The sequence below is a fragment of the Dysidea avara genome, chromosome 5 (assembly GCF_963678975.1).
Source record: "Dysidea avara chromosome 5, odDysAvar1.4, whole genome shotgun sequence".
Classification (NCBI taxonomy): domain Eukaryota; kingdom Metazoa; phylum Porifera; class Demospongiae; order Dictyoceratida; family Dysideidae; genus Dysidea; species Dysidea avara.
The window spans coordinates 13,963,515-13,982,821 of record NC_089276.1 but is presented as its reverse complement, the minus strand read 5'-3'; the positions used below and the strand labels follow the sequence as shown (position 1 = coordinate 13,982,821).

Sequence of the window (19,307 nt, the reverse complement as noted above, 5' to 3'; positions counted from 1 at the left end):
TACTTGATTCGGAGATGTGTATTGTGACATCACGCACGTGATGCTGCAGCTACAATAACAAAGAGTTCATCAAAAATCCCTTGAAAAATCCCATTATGTATAGGGGCGTTCCCGTATTGTGAGTCCAGAACCTCGGTGAGAACCCAAAACCTATAGGGTTGTTGCATGCACAGATGTCGACGACGGGGTAAATTAAGTGAGACCATTATAATTGTGCATGTGTTGTGTCTAATTAGGGTGATATCGACTTTGTTGAGTTCGCTTCCGTCTAAATCTTCCGCGGGTCCATACATGGTCCGGGTCCGGCTGCCACCTCATGTGTAACTATTGTGTGTCCATCCATCCTTATCTATACCAGTAAGAAGAGTAGTAGCTAGTAGGGATAGCTACATTGTATATATTATATATTTTTACCCACAGTTTGCATGCATGTGTAAAGAGGAAATTACCCTTAGATGTGTGTGGAGCGAGGTGTGGAGTTGAGTATACGTACCGTACTGAAAGCAGGGACACAACCCCACAGACGCTGTAACGCCCGGGCTAAGCTTGTATTGGTATTTATTTTTACTACAGCACAAGTCATATTGTTATGAAACGGTATCTAACCATAGATAGTATACCACAGATACTATCTATGATCTAACTCACTCTTCGTATAACCAAGAGTATATAATAACTTGAAGAGGTTTATTATATACTCTTGGTATAACGGGGTGTTACACAGTTACACTATTCACTGGACTGGACTACTGCACTGACATATTTCATGTTTACCCATTAAGGGGCCATCTCCAAATTTATTTTGTTATGCGTAACGTCATAATGACGCTAATTTCAGATCCCCCCGTCCTTACCGTCACACTATGAAAACAATGCATTGGCATTAGAAACACAAAACATTAATATTCTTTACCTGAAAACATAGTGTACAAACAGTATAACTGCTTAATCACGTCACTTTCTCTATTCCTAGCTGTTTATACTATAACTGCTTTAATAAAAATTTATAATGTCATGGGCTGAACCCCCCTCCCCCTTAACGTCATTATGACGTTAAGCATACCAAAATCGATTTGGAGATGCCCCCTAAGTCTTACTAGCTAAAGACACCTTTAGCTTGTAAGTAAATGCCAAGTACATGAACATTGGAATAAGCAAAAACTGTCTCATAAGCCGGGTAGGGTTTCCACTCAAAATAGAAAGATGCTTCATTTTGTTGTTTCTGGAGATTTTCACACAGATTCACCTTTAAGATAAAGCAAACAAGTGCTAATTTGTTATTGGAATGTTTGTAGCAGTCACTATCAGCACAATTTTAACATATGTAAATATTCAAAAAATGGTCGCGTGACCAAAAATCCCTTCATGTAGGATTTCCACTGCAAAGTAAGATGATGCCTTAGCCTTTTGCATTGTTTCTGATGATTTTCACGTAGGCTGACCTTGAGATAAAACAAACAAGTGCTAATATATTATTAAACTGTCTATTACTTTCAATACATCTACACCAGTGCAGGTTTAACTCTAAATCTGCAAAAAGTGGCCACGTTGCCAACAATCCCATTACAGCTATAAAGGATGTGCTATAGCACTACAAGATGTAGAGGTCTTCAATATAAGGCAAGAAAATATACTAATTGTGACTTCAGTCACCCTAACATACAATGATTTTCTAATAAGATGTCCAATTTAACTATTATGATATTTTTGGTCACGTGACCACTCTTTGCATGTTATTGTGTTAAACTTATGCTGATACCCAATGCCACAAACAATCCAATAATAAATTAGCACTTGTTTGCTTTATCTTAAAGGTCAGTCTGTATGAAAATCATCAGAAATAACAAAAGGAAGCACCTTCCTATTTTGAGTTGGAAACCCTACAGTTTCACTACTGCTCTACAACACTCAGTATACACTCCTTACCCTTGTGTATGGGCAGGGCTGTGATAGCGAATGGTGAACTATCTATAGAGAGTGGCAACTCTATTATACATTTCTGAAATTTGGTCTCAAATACATGCAAGTAGCTACAGTAGGCAGAAATAACTTCATTGTTGTTTTATATAATAAAAGAAGTTGAACCAGGATAGATTGTCCAGTGTAGTTTACATATCTCAGATTGTATGGCATCCCCAAAGGTCACTCTATGTCATTCAAGAATATCATTAGCCGCTTGATAACCGGTTAACCATTTCTATCATAACCTTACAGCATTACTATACACAAGGGTAAGGCGTATTATATGTCTTGAAGTATAGTAGTGAAATCCTTAGAAGATAGTTTTGCTTATTCCACTGCTCGTATCCAGCATTAATGTTAGTAATGGGCCGAAAAGTTCCCTGAAGGCCTTTAGCCAGCAAGACTTAATGTTTCCAACCACAACATGTGTAAAAACCAAAACTATGCAAGCCTCGTTCAGAAGCAGATTTTGTTTAACACATTGAAAATAACACCAAATCTTACAATCCTGGAGTTCTACGGTAACTACTTGCACACTGGCAGGCTCTGTACTACTTTTGAGGGTACCGTCGCATTAAATGCTGAGTCATCAATGAATTAGTATTACATCACATGATCAATTGCGCATGTAATGCCATGGTGGAAATGGCGAAGGACTGTTGGTTCAATTGGTTGAGACATATTACAAGGCAGCAGCTGCGATAAACTTGAGTGGTAGTGTTAATGTTATGCGTGTGTCAGGTTACCACAAACCGTGAATAGTTGATGTATATTTACATGATGAATGTTTTGTTTGTCACATGTTGTGGGCACTTGATGTCTCAAATATATTGGAATACAAGAGCCAAGTCTGGAGTCAACAGGAGAACCGACCAAGAATAATGTATACCCAAAAGGAAGTATTGCCAACTAATGCGGAGGGCTCCCATGTGCTAAAAGTTCAGTGAAGTTGGCTGTCAGTATTATGATGAAGATTAGTTAGTATTACAATGGGTTTATAGTTTCTATAAGCTGCATATAAACAGCAGTGTGTAGGTTTTAGCTAGTTAGATGCACAAACAGCACCTTTTAATGTCACTGCCCAAGGGCACATTTTGTGTATGCATCATTTTCGTTCAAACATGGTTCAGGGGAAATACTCAGACCTTCCCCAAAGACATTTATGCACTTCAAAATGCGAACCCCTTTCCAGAAAATCCTGGCTACGCCCCTGCTATGTCAGTCAGTCTAGTGAATAGTAGCACACTCTTAAAACATCAATTGCACTTGTAGAAATGTACTGCCAGTCTGATACTTAATCTTTTCCAATTGCATAACATAACAATTTTTTTGAAAATTCATAACTTGACTTTTGACTAAGATAATAAATAATAATTTGGTATTGCCAATGCCATGCACTATACACACAACTAGCTAGCTAGTGTCCTGGAAATTTAGTGTTGGCAATTTTTAACCAGGAATTACAGGCAAGTTAGCTTGAAAAATTCATGAAAGATTGTAAGACTGGGTTTGTGGACACGATCACAGTGTTGGAGCAAGAGTTCATACTGTTAAGAGTGTCTATCATTATATTTTAGACTTTCAAAAGGCTTTCAACACTGTTCTGCACTGTCAACTTATACTTGCCAGTATAGCCTCACTGCTATTAGTTCATAAAAATAGTCACTTCTATATCCTGCTTTTACTGGTGACAGAGAACTGATGATTGACGTTATGTTGATAAGGTCAAGCCTTTTTCTCTAAGAGAAGCTTGAATTGTTACTCATATCAGTGATTTTGCTAAATGTACTTCAGTTACTGTATGATAGGAAATATTGACGAAAGAAAAAGTTAACAAATTGGACAAATCAGTTAAATTTGTCAGCTTTTAATTTATCAAACATCCATAGTGCATTTAGCTCTATGATTTGTTGATTTTCGTCAGCGTTTTAATTCTTCAAGGTTAGTAAAGTGTGGATTCCTCAAACTTTCCTCAACTTTTCCTCAACCTTTCTTTTTGTCAACATTAATTTCCTGTCACACAGCATGCAGACATTTTCCGCCAAATAATATTATGAACTCTTGATTAGAGCTAGGAACTTGCAAGCTTTTAGGTATATAGACAAGTTTTTGGGGCTTGCAAATACAGTACAAACAGGAGAACAGAAGTGGTATCTATAGTTACACATAATAATTATATTCTTATACAACCACAGAATTCCCATAATGGCAATGAATGATCCACAAGTGTTACACGGACTACAAGCAATTGATCAGGTTATACAGAAGCCAAGTGAGGAGATTTGTACCACTATTAAAGATGCTAATATTTTTTCTCTTATTAGAATTAGCCATTTTGAGCAAACACTACAATGTGTTATATCAAAGTTTAATACCAAATTGTAAACTAACAATTAAAATCTTACGTCATCACTTTACTATTACTGATCAAGTGGAGCAGTACATTCTCAGTGGAGACAGTCGACGATTGTGTTGTCAACGTGTTATGAATGTGTTATTAGTCCATCTTGATATTGTGAAAGATCATCATCAGTTTTGTGACTGGTTTGATTCTGTGTCAGTAATGGGTAGTCTCATAGACAAGATTAAAACAGGTAATCAAGAGTATATGTACCCGATGTTCTTTACCCATATCAAAAATAACTGTTACATGCAGAAATTAAGTACAATACATTCTCTTTGTTGGGTCCATGCACACCCCAGCTTACTTGCTTACTCACTCAGAGGTGGTGGAGCAGGCCAAAGAGTGAGGGGGCCAGGCCAACTGTAAGTTGAAGACCAAAAAAAAAAAAAAGGTCACAGCCTGCTGACAATAGCTGCTCTCCACCAATTATATCTACTACACATACGTAGCTAAGTAGCTTGCTACACTGCTTCTCTGGATACGGTGATTGCTCTATTAGAGTATCCAGATCCTGACTGTTCTATTAGAGTATCTCGATCTTTTCTTGCAAAGTGTCCCATAAAAGTGGGGGGGGGGGGGGCATGGCCCCCCATCTCCATCGCCTATGTAATCACTACAATAGACCTAGTTTTTTTAAGATTGACATATCTCATATATACCACATTACCATGGGCATTCAAAGGCACCACTCAGGGCTTAACTCACACATTTACTGGGCAATATCTAGATATATTACCTGGGTAATAAATATCATGGGAATGTGGTTTGCCCATGGTTTTGATACCCAACCAGTTCAAAGATACAAAACACTTAGATTCATTTTATTGAGTGACATGGAGCATTTTGTTGTGGGTTTTAGTTTACACATTAGGCAAGGCTCAGTGTAGTTGCTACGTTTAGATCATTTGACAGTAACGAAACTACATTCTAAGATGAGTGATCTGTAAAACGATTGCTTGGGCAATGTGTAGATGCGTATTTCTACCTGCTGCATGGGGGGCTGTGTCAGCCTTCAAGCAGACCATGAAACAAGAAGAATATGACAACTAGGTGAGTAGCTTATAGTCCTAAGTACTTAACTTAGTGTAAATTTACTTACTGCCACAATAGGGAAGGTTTAATGTAGTATTAAAAACTTTACACTACAAAAATCAATCCAACATTAAAAGTTCCTGGTATGTGTTGAAGCATGATGATGTGGGTATAACGTTCTGAGAACTATTTTCCCACACAATTGAAACCACAATTGATCATCAGATGCTAGTGTATAAAAGAAATGGTGAGTGATCTGTAGTTCTTTCACCTATCAGGTGAGTGTGCCCTAAGTGATATATATGGTATCACTTATACCACGACTGTGTCGGGAATTTGCTGATATATACACATAGCCATGGTCATATATCACATATCACATAGCCATAAATATATCCTCATAGCCATGGTATAACTAGTATAGTGTATCAGCCATAAACCTGCAATCCATCGTGTATATATATATACAGTTTATGGAAACAAGTCTATTTTTAAGCACTGCCTATCCCAGTTTGGATGATGCACTATTTTGAGATCGGCTTTCATGCATCTATGTACATATGCGCAAGTTTGTTTGGCTGAAACTTATGCAAAAGTAATTGCAAAGTACAAACACTTCCATCATATAATAAAGTCCACCTAGATCTTTATTATTTGATGGGTGTGGTTGCAAACCTATCGCAAACGGGATCCCAATCACGAAGTTGTAGCTAGTATATATCTTATAGTAGCACCAGGACTGAAGTGCTTCTGAAATCCAGTTCTGGAATAATTCTGTGAGTTATGCTGCTGAAAGAACATGTTGATAGGGAAAATTAACACCTCGATATGGTTTGCTTGCATGAAGAAGACAAGCAGCCCGATTGAAGATAAAGAAAAAATAAGGTGCAGAGGGCCTACACTCCTTGGAGCCCCTAAAGGCACATCCCACTGGTCAGTTTGTTATTGTGGCATAAAATGGTGGCTATGTGCTGCTTCGTTTGGCCTCTAGGTTTGCGAATGTGATCAGGCAGGCAGTGAGGCAGACGTTTGGGTGATCTCTACTTAAATTATGAAAATATTCTTTCCTATCAGTTGATCCATCAGCTTTACAGATTCACGAATAGGTTTTATCCCTTTCCCGTTTCTTCCTTTCTTTAGAGGGCATGACACACAACAAGTATTATAAAACTCGATACTATAATAGCTATCTGTATAGTAAATAAGAAAAAGAAACACAAAACAACTACATATGAGGCACATAACAACTAGCTACGAGGTGACATAGCTATAAACTATATTGCTATCAAGTATATTAAAGTAGTTACGTGCTGTGCCAAAATTGGAAGTGCATAGGCTCGTAGTCCATGCATAACTTACCTCTGATCATAGTAGCAGTGGCACTCACCTGTCTCAGTATGAGTAGCTAGTATAGAATCAGAGTAGGCCTTCAGTCTGAAGGATGGTCGTTCTGCTCCCCCGGGCCAGAAGTTGTTTGAACGAACAGACCCTTTTTGTCTCGAGTACCAGGATGAAGTAATAAAATCTTCTCGTGGTTAGCCAAACTATCCACTCGAGTATTAGTAGAATGATCTCGTCTGGCAAGTGGCTGAGTCAGTATGTTTGAAGGAACAAACTGTCAATTATTACCTAGTCCATTTATAGCAAATCTCTTTGTCAATCGCAGTCCAGGTGTTGGCAAAAGTCAAAGTTGACAACTTAGTTGCTGTATCAGCAGAAGTATCACGTGCAACACTAGACTACGTTTAGTTTATGACTGGGTGTCCTGTACCATATAGCCTAAATATTTTGAGGGGCAAATATTTCATGGTTGACCACTGTTGCTAAAAATAAAATTTTCACGGATTTGCAAACACTCCCAAAATATATTAGACTATATGGAGGTCTAAGTATTTTCAAGGCTAAAATTTTGCTGACAACCCCCAAAACCATGAAATCAGTGAACATTTCCCCCCTCAAAATATATAGGCTATACGGTACCTCTTTCAGCAGTATAAGTGCCTTCCGAAACAATTTTGTGGCATCGAAATATACTGCTCAGGGAAAGTGTTGATACAGAAAATTAATGCCTTGATATGGTTTTGATGCTTGAAGAAGAAGACAACCAACCTGATTGAAAATAAAAGGAAAGACAAGGTGCAAACAGAGCACACTTGTCGGAACCCCAAAAGGCACATCCCACCAGTGAGTTTGTTATTGTGGCTTAAAATGGTGGCTGTTCACTGCTCCATTTGGTCTCTAGGCTTTCGACTGTGGTCAGTGAGTGAGGCAGATGAAATTTCGAGTTTTGATGATTTTTACAAAAAAATTTATATCCAGCTGTCAGAAAGTGTTTTCTTGTTTAATACTGTATTTCATGTTAGATGGATTAGTATTATTCCATAAAGGTGGCTTTTGTCGCGTAAGATATCTCAAGTATGATCTTTAAAGATGGCTTTTTTGGTGGCATGCGTCACTTTTGATGCAATCCCTACTTAAACAGTACTACTGTACTGTTTGATAACCACACATATTCACATGTGCCTAGCAAAATAACAGAAATATTTGGGTTTGTCTAAATGTAAGGATCTGCTATAAAACAAACTAGATTCTGTTATAATTGAACTTTTGATGATCCATTTGGCTTATTGTACCTGCAAATATATACGTGCATCACAAGTGGAAGAGAGAAAAGTCAGCTAAGATGTTTGCAACTGCTGTATTTACTTTGACCTGACAGTTTCGTACATAGCTTAGTTGTAGATATAATCATTTTCTCTGTAATTCTAGCATATAATTTGTGACCGGATCTGGGAAAACCAGTCTTATCACCCATGACAACAGATTTGATTTTTCACCAAGAACATAAAGCCACATAAATAACCATCAAAATCAACTAGACTTGAATGGTCTGCTTTTGCTGACTGTTTTTTCTCAAGGACAGTGGCGATTCATATGTGTTGTCTGGAGCCCTAATGAAGCTCTGGTCAGCCTGGGGATGGCTGTATGGGGCTGTACAACTCCATTGTGTTGAAGAAAGACCTGTGCTGTAAATTTCCTTTTATTTTAGCAAGATTTTAGACGTGAATGGTCCATAACTGGGCCTAATTCATCCCTATGCCTTCCTCCACATTTAGATAGCATTTTTCCCTCCTCCAGTCCCTGCCACCCAACCCTTTTGGAACTTGCCTGATAGAGTCAACCTTGATTTAAAAACTGAAACTTAGCTGTTGGCTACTTGTACAGTGGATGCTCTGGAGTGTAAGGAATTTTTGTGAAATGTGTGAAAATTTGGTACCCATAGCTTCAACCATTGGCAAGGTAAAATGCACTAAATACTTAGAACCAGCATTTTTCGATACTTTTCAATAGGTGATAAGACCAGTTTTCCCAGACTAGGTCACATTTACCTAAATACCGTACCTAGCATTACATTAATTTTGTTGTTTCTTACTTGGTAGAGTTTAGTGCTAGTGATAAGTGGGGTCATACAATGTCAGTACAGTCTGAACATCAGAGTGAGTACCTACTTGTGTGTTACAGTTGAGTAGCTAGTATGTTTCTCTTTTTTTAGATACTACATGCCAACATTACACTCAACATACCAATGTTAAGATTAGCAGTGGTCTTGATCAACTAGATGATAGTGTGATGGATAATGTTATCATCAGTTGTACTGTTAGTTGTGAAGAAGCATTAGTAGACAAGGCTTGTAGTTGTTCTGGTAGAAGAAGACTTGTCAGGCAAAAGATGCTGATGTCCACAAGGCAGCCGAAGCAATTTGGTAAGCATTAGCCTTACATGAAGTCATGAATCTCCATTATAGTTTAATCTGAAAATATCTAAATTCATATCTAATTCAGATAAACTTCATTAAAGTTTAACCTGTCAGTGAATATATACCCCTCCTCCTCAGTCATCAGAAATTTTACTGTTGAGAAACTGCTTGGCTTTGTCTCAGGGTTTATTAATGGTAAATTTTCTCTGACATTAGATTCAGTGTGTATATTGCAATACACCTCATAGCTATGATATATGCATAGTAATAAAGACACATGGTAGTATGTTGTGCGGCCAAGAAAGCCAGCAACCACACCATGAGTATATTGAAAGGAAGAAATAAAACAGCCTTTTCGCACGTGCATTCATCCATGGCCTCTTCTCCAAAGCACACCATTTTTGCATTATAGCTGTCCGCTAGGTAGGGTAGGCTACACAGCAAATGTGATTTAATTTGCAACAGCCATTTGCAAGATATGGGCGTTCAAAGTTTTGTTTTAATTTCTTCATTTTTTTCTTCTTATGCCGTATGGGGGCTTTGATTTCTTTTTGCACACTTTGCAAAAATTGCTATAAGATGCAAACATGTAATCCAATTGCCTTGATCTTTAGCACAAAATGAAGAGTGTGTAACAGTGGATTCACGTACCAAGTTTGCTGTGAATCCGAGGAATATCCAAGGAGTTATGAGCATTTATTCACATTTAAAAAATCAAATTTCTGTCATGGCTGCAGGGTAAACCGAGTATAGGAATAACTTGCAAATTGGTGTGTATATAGGCTGATCATTGTAGTAGTGCCTTTTGATAGTTTGAACAGCGATAGAAATACAGTGACAAAGTTATAAAGCAAAAACCAAACAAGTAAAAATCACGGGATTGAGATACTCTAATAGAGCAGTCACCACAGGGTAAACAGATGTACAAAAAATGTAAAAAAACAAACTTACCAGAGTTCGAACCAGGGACCTCCATACCTAACAACTGCATCCTTTAGTTAACCACTGAACCACTGCTATCTTGGCTGATTACCTCACTTAATTTCTGCTGTATAAATAAAATTTCTAGTTTATAATTAAGTGTTTGTAATTTTGTAGATCTACCAATAGAAGTACTAGATTGTCCTAGAACATTCTATGTATGTTCTTAGAAGTCCTCTAAAAATGTACACTCTATTAGAGTATTACAATAATATTATCAAATATTGAAGTAAATATGCAATGCATTTATAAGTTTGTCTTCAATAATCATCATTGTGTCTGTATAGAAAAGAAGAAATGTGAGTAAAAACAAACCTCAAAGCCAGGGATAGGCTGGTTTTGGGGCCTTATACAGTACAAAAAGAAGTGAAATCCACACAACAACAGCCAAGCTGTGAAAAAATAGAAAAGCCTGGTTGAAAAAAGTTGTAAAATCAAAGGTGGCGGCCAAGAAATGGTTGCAATGATATTAATGCTAAAAAAATTAATAATGACTATGTGCATTGTTAAAATTCATCAGCATTAAAATCATTGAAGCCATTTCTTGGCAGCCACCTTTGATTTCACAACTTTTTTCACCTAGGCTTTTTAAGGCCTTACCATTTTTTCATAGCTTGGCTGTTTTTGTGACAGATTTTGTTCAAAGTTTAGTTGTATACCGTATTCAAACAGACAATAGCTAAATTGCGTATACCTGTAATTTCTATGCCATGGCATAACTTGGGTTATGATTTACTTACAACTATCATGGCTCTCCTACCATACTGGAGTGTGCATATAAAACTAGCACTTGCCTATTGTAAATTGCTACAAGATGTATTTTTCTATGCTGATTACAATACACGTAGTCAGCCAGTTACAATAATGATTTTCTGTTGTGGCATAGAGTTACAGTAGTACAGTAATATTGTTTTATTGGTATTATATCAGCTACATTAATTGTTTATATGACTGACTTTGTTAAGTGATTACAATTGTAAGCAATATCAGTTTTGTGTATGGTGAAGCAAAAAGGTGCTCAAAAAGCAAACTGTACTTCTATTTTTTTGGATGTAAGAATAATATTAATACGTGCTTTAAAAACATTTCATTCCAAAATTCCAGTATTCCACCATTCCATTCTTTAATTAATTTATATATACACTCCTCTTGCTACAGTGCTTTAGCTAGCTTATAGGTTCAAAAGCTACTTTATTGTACTATAGAATTATTGTGCATCATACCTCTTAGTGTGGTACATGTAAGCATTGGTTCTTGGTCACTATCAATGTCATTGTCCATTTGGTTATGAACTTGGAGTTTGATTCCACAACTTTTTAAATACTGGCATATTTAAAAACCTCAATGTTTTTCACAGCTTGGCTGTTTTGGCATGAGTTGAGTTAATAGGAATAAATACTTTGTGTCCCCTGCAATAATGTACAACTATAATTATTTTATTACAATATTGTGACTATTGTCATGATATTTCTAGCATAATTATCGTATGTTTTACATACTTAGGCACAGAAACTATTGTGTGGTCTAGGAAATTTGAGCATGTGAAATCTTCATTGAATTTGAGGTGTTTATTAAACTCTTCAGGTGAGTTCTTGCTCAGTATTTCTTATTTGTTTAAGTTGATCTTATACAGAATGGTCAATCGTAAATACCTGTCTTCCTGTACTGTATGAATCTCTTCCTGAGGACTATCAGTCTACTATTGAGAAGTTGAAAACACTTCCACAGTTTTTAGGAGCAGAACAACAACAAAAACTCAACTCACTGATACCAACAACATTAACTGATGTTAAACTGATTAATGAAAAGATTATAACATTTATTGTAATCACTTTAAGTTTTAGTAGCAGTAGTGGAGGGATGACAAAATTATGTGATATAATGGATGAACTGATTGAGTCAACTACCTGTGTACAAGAAGTACGATGCGGTGAGCATTTATGATTGTGTGCACCATTGTGTAAATATCTGCTGCTATGTTCCATTAAAACTAACCTAACATACTAAGCATCTTAAAATTTATTGGTGTTAAAAGAGTTTTGTAGTTACAATAAAGCTATATCTGTACGTTGACAATTAGTAATGTAAAAAGTATATAATAAATTTTAATGCATTCTTAGATACTAACAAAGTTATATAATTTTATGTTGGTTACATGTCCATGTGTCATGTATAGATGCTTCTAATTCTGTACAAGTTGCACATCCACCTGTGTCTGCAAATTTAATTTCTCAGCCGGAAGTGAAGCTAACTTCTACAACTTGCCATCATCAAGTGTTGGAGGCTTGTGCTACTATGCCTTCTAATGTACCAACATATTCAACAACAAGCATTATCGGTGTGTCATCCAGTGATGATACTGCTGTTAGTAGTAGTGACATGATGGAAGATATTCCAGGTAGGAAGATAATTCATACTGTTAATATACTGCAATACTAGTATAGTGGCATTGGCAACCAACATATCTAACTGGATAGTGAAATAAGGTACATACTCTAATAGAGCAGTCATTTGTATGTCAACCACTAAATTTCTGAATTAATTGCCTAGTAATTCAATTGATTGATTGATTGTTTATTATACTCTCAGTATTCAGACTAGCCGTTCTTCCATGCTGGAGTTTACATGTACAACATACACTAATACAGATACATGCACAAAAGCATGACACATGACATAACTACAACATCAACAACAAATATATATATAATAGATAAAAAGAAACAACAACACAATAAAAACAACAGTTCTACATTGCCCTGACACAATTTTGTATGTTATTGTGTGATATTACAGGGGCGGATCCAGAGTTTGGAAAGAGGGGGGGGGGGCACCTAGCTGAAAAACAGTTGAAGATCAAAAATAAAAATAAAAAAAGGTCACAACAATAATAGCTAGTTATCCTTTACCAAATATATCGCGTCTGTTATGTAAAATAAAATCCTATTTATAGCTTCATAGGTAAGCTACACTGCCTCATGAACGTTGTGACTGCTTTATTAGAGTAATCGACTGCTCTATTAGAGTATCTCGATCTTGTATGCAATTTCTTGAAGGGGGGGGGGGAATTTGCCCCAAATTCCCCATCCTGGATCCGCCATTGTATTATACAGTGAAGTTTCTCTAGTCTGACACCACTACAATCTAGAATACTGTACCCCCTATAATCTTTATATATTTCTATTACAATTCCGTGTATTATCCTAGATCATGTATTACTATCTCCAACAACCTGACCTAATTTTTGAGTAACATTAAGTGTCGAATTATAGAGCTTTCACTGTAACTTGCACTATGTCGGCAGATAACTTTAGTTGTTCAAGTAGCTGAAGAGGCACTAAACCAATTATATCACACATTTTACTTTGACTGAACAGTCCGTAAGATTGTTCTTCACAGATTAAACAAGTGTGCTATACTACATCTGTACTGTATGTTAATTTGTGAAGATACAGACTGTTCAATTGGTGTATGTTGTGTGCTAGTGTATGTTATGAAAATCATGTTGGGCTCAGTATAGTTTAACAGTGTATCTTTAAGCCATTTGAGAAGATTTGCTACAATTGTGTATTGTACTTATCTGTGTTAAAGCTGGGCTCAAAAGCACTAGTTCCTAAATGACAACAAGGTGGTGTTACCTTGACATTTGTAATGTTATGTGATTTTTAAACTGCCTGACAATAACATGTGGCTTGCCTAAATGATATCAAAAAACAGCTATTGCTAGGAGAAATAGCATTTTGTTTCGAGAGTGGATTATAAAATTAAATGTCTGGGTTTCTACAGGGATACAGTTTACTAGTGTAAATTGATGAATTTGTAAAAGCAGTGAAACAAGAGATGAAGGATGGTATTACAACACAGCTAAATGTATTTGGAAAAATCTATACATTAACATGTTGGCATTGCCAAAGTAGGGATTTTTCCCATACAAGGTACGTATATCTATTGTTGTACTCCCATCAATTTTTTTTGTTTCACTACTTTTTATCACTGAATTTTTACTTCATTTATTTATAATTACATAATTTTTTTTTACTTTTTACTATGATACGTACGTATGTGACAAAGTCTGGGAAAACCAGCCTTATCGCCTATTTTTAAGTACTGAGAAATGCCGGTTTAAAATATAGTGTGTTGTAGCTCGCTAATGGGTGAAGCCAAATTTTCAAGCATTTTACACCAATTTCTTACCTTTCAGAGCATCCACTGTACAAGTAGCCAACAGCTAAGTTTCTTTCCCACCATTTTAGATAGCGTTTAAACTGAAGTTGACTGTATCAGGTGAGCTCCAAAAGGAGTGGGTGGTGTGGGCTCAGAAGGAGGGCAAGAAGCTGTTTGAAAATTAAAGAAGAAGACATAGGGATGAATTAGGCCAAGTTATAGGCTATTGAGATATCAAAACTGGTCTGCTTTTGCTGGCTGCTTTTCCCAAGCACAGTGGCAATCTGTATGTGCAGTCTGGGGCCTTAACAGAGCTCTGCATAGTCAACCTGGGGGTGGCTGTATATGACTGTACAGCTCTGTGGTGTTGAATAAAGACCTGTATTGGTAATTTTGAATTCCTTACATTTTAGCCACTCAAGTCTAGCTACATGATTTGAAATTTAATAGTTCATTCATGTTTTTTGGTGAAAATTCATATCTGCTGTCATGGGCGATAAAACTGGTTTTCCCAGACCCAGTCACATATTATATGTGTGGCTGTTCTATTGAAAAACATGCTTGTTGTATAGGGTGACTGTTTCAAGTGCCTCGATCTTGCTGCCTCGCATGTCTTGATCTTGCTGCTTATCTCAAATGAGCAGCAATATGCAATAGATCAAGGGGCATGGTTGCCATGTCTTGTTTTCTGTAACAAAACTGCAACTGATGCAGCTTTATCTTTCGTACTATTCTCTGATCAATTTAAGGCCGTGGTATATTTAAAATGTGTTGGTGGAGAACCTGCAGAACCTGCTCTAAACCAAGCAAGGAATAAATAATTTCACCAACTGTGTTGTGGAAGTAATGCAACTATTTGTACTTGTCTGTTTATACTGCAGAACAACAACTGTTCTTGGGTGTGTGATCCACAATAGATTGATGTTTTTCAAAAACGTGCCGCCAAAAACCAGTCTAACAGATTACTGAATCCCTATAAATTCAACACAAGTAACTAAGCAACTAAAATATCTAGGTCCTGTGGAAGCGATATTTTAAATTACTGTTTGTGAAGATGTTTTATTAAACTTTTAGTAGGTTCTTCGAGTGAAACAAGCTCTTTGAGGCGTGTATCTCTGTCACTGGGAAGAAATACACCAAAAACGCTTCCACAGGACCTATTAAATTTAATGTACAGTATCACCATGCTCCAGAACTGCCCATAGAGCCTACAGCTTTTGCTGCATTTGGCGGTGGTAAAACTTTGTAGTGACAGCTGGAATTGAATAATATACAGGCTGGCTTACCTGTCTTGCTACAACAACTTTTAGTATTTTGCCTGCCTCAAACTACACTGTAGCAACATAAAATATGAAGGGCATTGCGTTCACTTTAAACCTTTCACGTTGCTAGACTCAGTAGACTGGTTTTATGGCCTTCTCAAAAAGTATCGATAGGCATTCAAAAATTTGACTAATTCCCCGTGAGTATACCGTAACCTTAAGGGTGTAGTCTCCATGCTCTGATTGTTTAAGGACGTGGTCACTGCCCTCTGCTTTCAGTAGCAATCCGATCATTGTATAGGTACAGCTACAAGTATCTACTCCCTCTTACAATAGTATAAGTGCTTCAAATCTAGTTTTGCAATGTTCAAAGAAATAATATGCTCTACTCTCTTCTAAGGAAAGTGTTGATACAAAAATAAATGCCTAGGTATGGCTTCCTTGAATGAAGAAATGATCAATATATACTGGAAGATAAAAGAAAAGGGCAGAGGGTAGATAGTCATTAGAAGTGGAAAGGTGTATGCAACACATGAGTTTGTTATTGTGGCATAAAAATAGTGGCTGTGCACTGCTTCCAGCCTTGTGACCATGGTCAATATTCAGTTTTCTGTAAGTGTTTTTAATTAACTTATACATTCTGTAAAATGTTTTTGTCACGTAAGATATCAGTGATGACTTGCAATTTGGAGGTGCCATTTTGTCACGGTGGAGGGGTTTCTACTATGTATACAGTCAGTGTTGGGGGTAACGCGTTATGTAATAATAATTATTACTTTTGTGGTAACTAAGTAATATATTGAAATACGCTATAAAAACTCAAGTTACTTTACTTACAAATGTAACACATTACCTAAGTAATATAGTTACTGTAATGAATCTAATATTATGTAATTTATTACTTCAAGTAACGAAGTTACTAATCTCGTTAGTGATCAACTGAGTAACACCTAGCCACAACGAAGTAATGAAGCCTACTGAATGAAGATTCACCAGCTTCTTACTTATAACCAAGATTTGCACATTGTCCAACAACGTAATCATGTCACGTGATAAGGTGGTAGTTTCACACGTGACAGCTTAAGGCTGTGGACACAAAGTAATATAATATGTAATATTATTATAGTTTTATGGGTAATATGTAACTGTAACTAAATAGTTCAGTTGCAAGTAATATGTAATATGTAACTAGTTACTTTTACAAAATAACTGCCCCAACACCGTATACAGTACTACTGTACTGTATGATAAAGATATTGGTATGGTAAAGTGTTTCCACTAGCACATGCATACCTGTTAATATACACTTGTTATTGTTTTGGGAAGTATTTGAATTGGCAAATCACAACCTCCCTGAATACATTACTATATTTCCTTCTGTAAAGTTTAAAGCATAAGTTTAGTTCACCCTCCAACATTTTGTCTCCCACAGTATTGTACTAAAACATTTACATTGCTGATGTATCTGTATAGGTATTCAGTTACTGGAGTCACATTATTCTGATATCCTTCATTGTCTACCTATGGACCACCACAAAACATTGGATATATTGCAGCATTATTTTACTGTAGACCAAATCTGCCAAATTCTTAGCAGCCCTGACCATGCTGTTGCTAATAAAATGATTCTGCAACATTTAGTAGACCATTTCAAAGCCACGAAAGATTTAAAAGAATTTTGTGACAGATTGGAAAAGATAACAACAATTTTACCACAGCCTGAGCAGCTTATCTCCATTGTTTATGAACTTAGAGCAGGTGAGATGGCTCCAAGAAAATGCTGTGTCACTTAGATGCTTAATTGCAGTGACTTATCAAGGTGATCACAGTCAGCCAGTGGCAGTACTCAACAACGTAGATGAAGCTGATGGTACAGTTATTAAATGTGATTGTATTGTTGTGCAGTCGTGCAGTGAGGTTGACTCATTGGGACATTAACAATCATATTAGCCAGCTATAATATATGTGATTGTCACTTGTACATGTTAGTTCATTGGTGTGTTTTCTTGTAACAGTTTGTATGTACTGTACTTGTTTGTTTTGCCAGATGAAGAAATAGCAGTCCCACAAATCCTTAGCATCAATGAAGGTTAGTGTTTAAGACTATAGCATCCTTTCTTATATCTGTACAGAGATGATTGGATATATAAGATGATGTGTATCATTGTGTTATCATGGCAGTAGTTATAATCATACATAGAAGTAAATAGGGGAGGTAGCCTACACCTACAGCTATTATACTGGGAATTTAATCCGTTCTTCAGTCATGTAGCCATGGCTGAAGTAAGGATAAAATGTGTAAAGCTTCTTTACTTTCTTTGATCCCTATTCAAATTTAAAATTCCTATTTTTTATTCCTTACGCTAGTCTTGAGGTAAGTTTTTAATACATAATACATGCATTGTAGTCTTTGTGATAGGTGGTTTAAATGACTTCAAATAATGAAAAATCAAGCCTGTAGCATTAAAAACCACCTAATTAGCTCAAGATATCTGATAGATACAGAGGGACCTCATTTATCCGAACCTGCTGGGGCCAACCCTGTTAATAACTTTGTATAATCCATAACTTTGAATCATCCATTAGCGCATGCGTAAATGCAGGCACCTTATTTATTGTGTACCTGTTAAATGATGCTACTCAATGCTACTAATGGTCAACACTGTAGTAAGGGGTAGTTGGAAAAGGTGGATACGATCAGATGCGGACACGGACACGGACATGGACACGGATGCAGACACGGACATTTTCAAAAAAGCACTTTAAATTTATATGACAGTTATTTTTCATATCTAACGTTGTTTTTACAGCAGTCTTCGCTTCCAGACCTGGGCGTCAATCTTGTCATAGCACTTTTCCATTTATAAGTGCATGTGTAAAGGACTATACCAGCACTCCACAAAGACCATATAGTGTTGTATGTACACATACTCTAACGTCTAATACAGAGTTATGTAATTGCAGAGATTAGCTTGTATGCCCCATGTAACTTAGCTTAGCAGGCCAAATCCACAATCTTACTCCTTTTACAGGCACTTATACCAAGCATTGAGGGTTTCAAGGACCTGGCCTACGAGATAAGGTTGGGACATGCCAGCTTAATCTCCATGACACTGAATTAGATTTCTAGAGCATGTGTACAACACTATTATGGTCTTTAGGCTATCCTTTGCACACACACTTATAAATGGATAAGCACTATAACAAGATCGACGCCTGGGTCTGGAAGCTAATCCTACTGTAAAAACAATGTTAGATATGAAAAATAACTGTTTTGTAAATGTAAAAGTGTATTTTAAAAAATCCTTGTCCGCGTCCGTGTCCAACCATATCCGCTTTTTCCGACTACCCTGTAATAAGAGCATTTGGCACTTCAATACAAGTAGGTTACTCCACTGTTTGCTTTAGGGTTTGGTCTGTGGTCACCACCAAACTATCAACATATTAACCAATGATTACTGTCAAACCATCATCAAACCATCTATTAACATGTCAGTGTCTTTGAATGGCTGCCCTCCAGCTAGCAAGTTGATAACTGTAACCACTTCCCTTCAATTATTAGCCACATGCAGTCGGGATGTTTGAGGTCCGGATGTATTTAGTTACAGTATAAAGCTTAAACGTTTACTGAACTATTGGTGGCTATCATGTAAAATAATTGGAATTATCTAGTTGTTGTACCGTATGCTCTACAGTTGATGACAGAAGTAAGTAAAGTGATACATATGTAACAGGAAGAACACAA

At 36.6% G+C, this 19,307-nt stretch overlaps 1 protein-coding gene across 7 annotated transcripts in view; it reads left to right on the top strand.

Annotated features, from left to right (window-relative positions):
* The first annotated feature begins 94 nt into the window (after positions 1-94).
* LOC136255769 (uncharacterized) overlaps positions 95-19,307 on the top strand; it is a 39,089-nt gene continuing 19,876 nt past the window's right edge. Inside the window, exons 1-13 of one of the 7 annotated variants that reach the window (XM_066048648.1) lie at positions 104-187; positions 237-357; positions 421-471; positions 4,158-4,234; positions 4,287-4,556; positions 8,839-8,895; positions 8,952-9,161; positions 11,640-11,720; positions 11,770-12,066; positions 12,313-12,534; positions 17,036-17,320; positions 17,370-17,432; positions 17,610-17,651. In XM_066048648.1, the coding sequence (XP_065904720.1) occupies positions 317-357; positions 421-471; positions 4,158-4,234; positions 4,287-4,556; positions 8,839-8,895; positions 8,952-9,161; positions 11,640-11,720; positions 11,770-12,066; positions 12,313-12,534; positions 17,036-17,320; positions 17,370-17,432; positions 17,610-17,651 (1,696 nt within the window). In that variant the 5' untranslated portion in view covers positions 104-187; positions 237-316. Of the gene's footprint in view, positions 197-236; positions 358-420; positions 479-535; positions 555-574; positions 598-2,804; positions 2,901-4,157; positions 4,235-4,286; positions 4,557-8,838; positions 8,896-8,951; positions 9,162-11,639; positions 11,721-11,769; positions 12,067-12,312; positions 12,535-17,035; positions 17,321-17,369; positions 17,433-17,609; positions 17,652-19,307 lie in introns of those variants that run through there. The other 6 variants (XM_066048654.1, XM_066048650.1, XM_066048651.1 and 3 more) reach the window with 6 other exon arrangements.